Source organism: Orbicella franksi, chromosome 11, assembly GCF_964199315.1.
Source record: "Orbicella franksi chromosome 11, jaOrbFran1.1, whole genome shotgun sequence".
NCBI lineage: Eukaryota > Metazoa > Cnidaria > Anthozoa > Scleractinia > Merulinidae > Orbicella > Orbicella franksi.
In genome coordinates this window covers 4,270,304-4,276,264 of record NC_138155.1, presented here as the reverse complement: position 1 = coordinate 4,276,264, position 5,961 = coordinate 4,270,304, and the positions used below count along the sequence as shown (strand labels likewise).

Genomic DNA, 5,961 nt, shown 5'->3' with positions numbered 1-5,961 from the left:
CCTAACGGGGGAGGGCTATAAATCTACGTTATTGCTTACTAAAAATTTAAAATACCAAGTCTGAGAGGACGATAACTCAAAATGATCATGAAATGATTCTAAACTTTGTAAAATATCGTAAAAAAAAAAGGCTTTATAATCAAGGGACTGAAGTGAAGTTACAGTTGCTAAGAACAAATCAAATTAGCTTACCGAGACCTCCCTCCAAAGATATCATTTGACACTTTCTTGCAGGCCTGGTTACGTAGGATTTCAACATGGCGGCTACGCAACGTCGAACGAGGAAGAGGAAACCACAGAATCCTGGAGTGTCATTTGCTGCGGGATTTCGTCTTCCAACACTGAAACAAAGTACAAATGCAATAGGATTATCTAAGATTCCTAAACTTTTCGAACCAGGGCCAGAGAATGCGCATTTCCAACGTATTCCGCACCCCAATAGCGTGGACGACTGGTTAGCTCAATACAACGAAGAGGGGCAAACGTGTAAAAACTTTTTTAGAACTTGTCCCTGGATTTCAGGACGGAAAGTAAAATACACAAAGCAAACTTTTAATCCAAAGGGGAAGAACATAAAGGAGAGATACCCAGATGGGAAAATTTACATTTTGCCCATAGGAGATTTCGATCGAAGTGTCTCGGATTGCAATCCCTGTATTGATGATTTAACGGACTACACAGAGCGGTTTTATTCGTTGCCTGTCGTTGTTCTGCCAACAGTGAAGCTTAAACTGCCCTCAAAGAAAGGTACTGAAAACCTTGACAGAAGAATGCATACCTTCTATCTCAGGCAGATTATAATCCATCTTTCCTTCAGACAGCCGTCTTTTTTTGTTTTGTTTTGTTTTTTTAATAAGAAACATCATCTCTTGCAGGTGGTGTGGCATGTTGGAATTATGAATTGAGTGATCAAATGAAAGTTTCATCAAGTATGGCAAAGAGAACATGTAGGCAAAGTCCTCGGGTACAGTCAAAACAGCTAGAACTCAATCATCGTTGGTCTCATGGTGTGTAATAAATCTGATGGCTCTTTCATTTCCAAGCCCACCCATTCCTCCCTAACCCCTGGGAATTTGATGGACATATGATGGTGGGGACCTACAACCTGTCGAATGCCCGGAGGGTCTTGGAATTGACAGGGCCATAACTGATATCCTACCATCTTGACTGGGCATTCTTGGTCGAATATGTCATTAGGTCTCTGGTAGCCTCCTATGCAGACCCTCCCCGAGTTTTTCATATGATCCCTCCCTCCTTAAAATGTATGTTTAAGAGGAAAGAAGTTGATGTGGATGAGAGCAAAGAGTGTACATGTATCTGTTTAGGAGGCTAGGAGTATTGGCTGAATGTTAAATATGTCCGAAGAATTTCAAAGATGGAATGTACAGTTTGCACTGTGCTTTCCATTCTCAGTACCATGAAATTTTTGCAATGATCTCTTTACATCAACTTTCCATTGGCTAAAGAGCCAATTGAAAGAATTTGAATCATGTAGACTTTGCTTCTGCTGCTGCAGCCCTGTGTGCCAGTAGGCATGACAGACAGTGGCGAGTGAGTGAGTTTGTGAGACTTTGTTGCATTGTTGTCTCAAATTGGGATAAGTCCACTTTAGCAGATCCAAATATGCTTACAAATGACTAAGTGGTGATGAAGAAGTTACTTTGCTTGTTAAAAGGGAGAGGGAAAATGAAACAGATTTTGATCCTGTCAAACCTTGCATCAGTAGCTATCAGTTCAAGAAAGGAGATGCACAGACTAGCTGTGCTCTAGGCCCCACCCTTAGAATTGCCAATTTTGAGATCCAAGTGTGTGAAGTTCATTGCTGCAAGCTTGTGTATAATGGATAACAGTTTGCATGTCATATTTTCCATATTTGAATGAATGAGCCTCGTCAGTTTAGCATTGTTCACATGACAACCAGGCAGGAATGTATCTTTATTGTTCCATCAGGACACATTCAACTCAAAGTAGACAGCATCCATAACCTACTTCGGCAGCAGATTGCCGATGATGCACTCTGTTTGATCGGTCTGACCATGGTAGATCTGTACGAGGATGATCCTGACTTGTTTGTGGCAGGACTGGCAGCTGGAAACCAAAGAGTTGCTGTAAGCAATACTGATCAACATCTTATTTCTCCTCTTGGTTTTAGTAGATAACTAGCTATGCAAATTTTTAGAATTAAGGAAAAGATCAACAAAGGAAAATTGCTGTGATATTTCAACAAATAAATTAATATTCCCAACTACATGTAGCACTATTTATAACAATTGAAAGCACATCATTAAAGATAATATGCATGGCTGAAAAGGTTAAAGGTCACTTTGACTGTTCGAAGTCACAATCTAAAGTCATTTGTGCAGAGCAAAAACTATCCAGTCAAGAGATTTATTTGATGGAAATGATCTTTTCCCTGATGTTAAGGTTTTTAGCTTTGCCCGTTATGATCCATCCTTGTCTTTTTCCACTGAACACTGGTATGACATCTGGCCTTCAAAACAACTGGATCCACTCAAGAAGAAGCAGATAGTTTTACAGGTAAGTGATTCATGCTACTGCCACATGTAGGTAATAACATACACCGATGCAAGCAACTGATGGTTTGCAACCAATCCCAAGAGATTCAAATTACAAAGGCCTAGCAGCCATGTTGGATAACACAAGTAAAAGAAGTTAGTGAGAAATCTTTAGTTAACTGTTATCAAATATGGCGGTGATGATGTCACATGATCTCACGTAAGTCTAGGATCAGTCTCTTTTGGCTGTTATTTGGATTGTTGTGCGTTTCTCTGCTCTGAGTCTCAAGAAGAATTTTGTTACAGCCCACATGATGGCTACCAAGGAGGCTGGTCTGGTTATGGCTTCTCTGTCATATGGCCACATTGTGGGAAGTGTGGTGGCCTCATGGCTAGTGTGCTCGTCTCTGGATTGCATGGTCCGGGTTCAAGCCCTGGCCGAGGACATCGTGTTGTGTTCTTCGGGAAGACACTACTCTCACAGTTCCTCTCTCCACCTAGGTGTATAAATGGGTAACAGCGAATTTAATGCTGGGGGTAACCCTGTCATGGACTGACATCCCATCCAGGGGGGAGTAGAAATATTCCTAGTCACTTCCTGCTAAAGAAACCAGGATAAGCTCCAGCCTGATGGGTCACTTGGCTTGTGTGCAGACTTCATCTTTACCTTTACCTTACATGGCCAAAAGAGAATTGAGATTACTCAGAGAAAATTTTGATCTAAAATGTAGCTCTAGGAACAAAATATTGGTGTGCTTAATTTAGCACTAATCTATGGAAGTACCACGCCACATACTGCGTTTTTCTTCTACAGAGAAGTTGTAAGCTATTGGTGCACGAGATTGCTCATCTATTAGGTGTTGATCATTGCATCTGGTTTTCCTGCTGTATGAATGGTTCAGGACACCTCAGTGAGGATTTCGGTGAGTAAAACTGTATAAAACTAGTCGTGCGAGCATGTCAATGCCCCCCCCCCCCCCCGGAGGGAACTCCCATATAAAAATGATGGGGGTGCCCGTCGTACCTTTTAGGGGTTAAAAAAGTAGATTTGGTGCGTCTTAGGGTGTTTAGCCTCAAAAGGTCCACAGCAGGAGCTTCTGCGGTACCAAAAAATATGACAGGAGTTGATGTGTTATGTTAGAATTGGGACCTCTTTGGGGAGAAAAAATTTCACGCCACGCCTACAAAACAGGCTCTTGGTACCTCGTGGAGGTTCTTTTCAAAATTTCCAACGAGCACCCTCTTTATGTGGGAATCCCCCCGGTGTTGACGCCCTTGACCCTCATTTGCCAGGTCCGGTGTCTGTGTTATACACGTTGTTCCGGTAGTTTGAGGTGACCCCTTGCACTGGATCGCGTGGTGATCGTGATTTTGTTCACACCCCAACTGGATAGTGTTTCATTCACTGAATAGAAATATCCAACCTTTGAACTCGTTCTGGGCCAAGGCCATCGAATTAGAACTCACGATATATGAACTATTGTAACAACGCACGTATGTTTCCAAGGAAACTGCAAGCTACAGACTGAAAAGCAATGTGTTCCCAATGAATTTTCGGGTCATAAGAACCCGAGAACAGGGGACCGTAAGCTTACCTCAAATAGGGTGGCTTTTGCTTGCAGGAAAAGATAATGTCAGTTCGGGGGGAGGGCGGGGAGAGAGTGGGAAAGCAAACCAAAAGGCTAAATTTCTTTGACGGAAACGATGCATAGTTTGTTAATCGTTTCCGTCTTGTTTCTTTCTGCAGCTCAGCCGATATATCTTTGTCCAGTTGACCTTCACAAACTACAGCATCTTTGTGGCTTTAACGTTGTTGAGAGATACAAAAAGGTAAATAACTTGTATTTATACTTACGTACGTTACATATCGGACACTATTAAGTGTTTACCAACTCCGCACTTTACTGGCAGTGCAAGCTGATGTAGCAACCAGAAGTCGCACTAGCTTTTCATTGGGCAAAGAGAGAAAGAGAGAAAGGTCGCTGGTCGGTTGTGGTCGATCTACGCTACTTCGAGAAAAGAGTAATGCTCTATGATCATTACTACAGTGAAAAATTATTTGGTTTTTTTTAGATCCCTTTCGAGCCTGAAATTTTCCAGGTTTTATTTTCGCAACGCTTAACTTCCGCACATAATTGCGTTAATCTCCCCCTTGTCTCTTTAAATTTTTCTCCTGTAGTTCAAATTTATGATTTGTCATATATCCGCTTGTCTTGCGGGCATGTAGTTCCCTTTACCAACTGTGCTTTATCTGCTGGTAACTGATGGGGGATTTTATGTAATTCCGTTCACCTGACTGAAGTTCATTCACGAGGTTGCTGTTTGTTTCTTTTTTCTCTTTCTCTCTCTCTCTCTCCCTTCAAGCTGTTGGAGTTTTCCAGGACACATGGAATGACAGAGGAGGCGCGATGGTTTGAAGCGAGAATACAGTTCATATCTGAATCTGATGGCTGCAGATAATCAGATTCGAGCAAATCAACCTATCTCATAGAAGACTGCAAAACAGTCTCATTTTGTCTCGTTTTCATGCTCGTTCCCAATATTTTTCGAACTACCGCGTTTTAACAACGAGCCTACTCTTCCAACAACGAAGTCGCGCCAAAACGCGAACTGTTGTGCAGTCCAATCTCTTATTCTCTAAAAGATGAGAAGAAAAGTTGCTTTTTCATGTCGCTAAGACATGGGAAGCAAATTTGAAAACTCATTTCCTTCATGAGCTCATGATTAGTTCGGTATCATTTTCTTATATTTAAATCAAGAGCAAGGTATCATTTAGAAGAATTAAAAGAATTAAGCGAGAAAAGATGCATGTGAAAACCCATTTATGTTTAAGACCCGTTTAGTTGAAAAATAAAATACTGAATTTACCGTGGACACTAAGACGCCCTCCACATAGGTACTGTTTTCACACCAAAGCCGTAATGTTTTAATAAATTGCAATGCAAATAAAAGATATCCAACCATTTGACCGCTGTGGTATTATTACTACCCAATTTTATTCCCAGGAGCAGCAATCCTTTTGGTCAGCACCAAGAATTTGGAAAGATACGTTGTGTTTCTTCTCTTTCACTCGCGGGGGAGAGCGAAGTTCACACCTAAGGGCCTGGGACTGGGCGTTATAAAATTTCTGGTACAGCTTTGTTTGTCTGTGGGACCTGATCCATTTAGGTCGTACATTTCATGGCTATCTGATGTATTTCAACCAGTTATAATGGTAGTCAAGTCTTGAATCTGAGGAAAACAACGCCGCTGCAATCTGTTCAGCGCGCGAAGTGTTTCCACACACTGTTTTATGACGATAAGTTCCACTCATTCTTTTCTTAACTTCAAGTGAATTATATCTGCGATAGAGCCATAAACAGGATATTTGAGTCAACAACTTTGAACAACTTCAAACCTCTTTTATTTGTGCAATCCCATAAGGAAGAATATTATTATATTTCCT

At 41.3% G+C, this 5,961-nt stretch overlaps 1 protein-coding gene across 2 annotated transcripts; it reads left to right on the top strand.

Annotated features, from left to right (window-relative positions):
* The first annotated feature begins 15 nt into the window (after positions 1-15).
* Positions 16-5,961, top strand: LOC145460574 (archaemetzincin-2-like). 2 transcript variants are annotated; one of them, XM_081445431.1, is made up of 7 exons: positions 16-747; positions 876-1,007; positions 1,951-2,108; positions 2,425-2,538; positions 3,331-3,439; positions 4,264-4,346; positions 4,881-5,961. In XM_081445431.1, the coding sequence occupies exons 1-7, from the start codon at positions 258-260 to the stop codon at positions 4,974-4,976; spliced, it is 1,182 nt and encodes a 393-aa protein (XP_081301557.1). In that variant the 5' UTR covers positions 16-257; the 3' UTR covers positions 4,977-5,961. The 2 variants fall into 2 exon arrangements, with proteins under 2 accessions (XP_081301557.1, XP_081301558.1); XM_081445432.1 differs by lacking the exon at positions 4,881-5,961 and having other exon boundaries at positions 4,229-4,344.

Bases quoted from the DNA above. Each gene is read 5' to 3' on its own strand.
- LOC145460574 (XM_081445431.1), top strand. From the start codon at position 258: ATGGCGGCTACGCAACGTCGAACGAGGAAGAGGAAACCACAGAATCCT. The intron at 2,109-2,424 runs GTAAGCAATACT...CCTGATGTTAAG, and splicing joins CTGGAAACCAAAGAGTTGCT to GTTTTTAGCTTTGCCCGTTA. The intron at 4,347-4,880 runs GTAAATAACTTG...TCTCCCTTCAAG, and splicing joins TTGTTGAGAGATACAAAAAG to CTGTTGGAGTTTTCCAGGAC.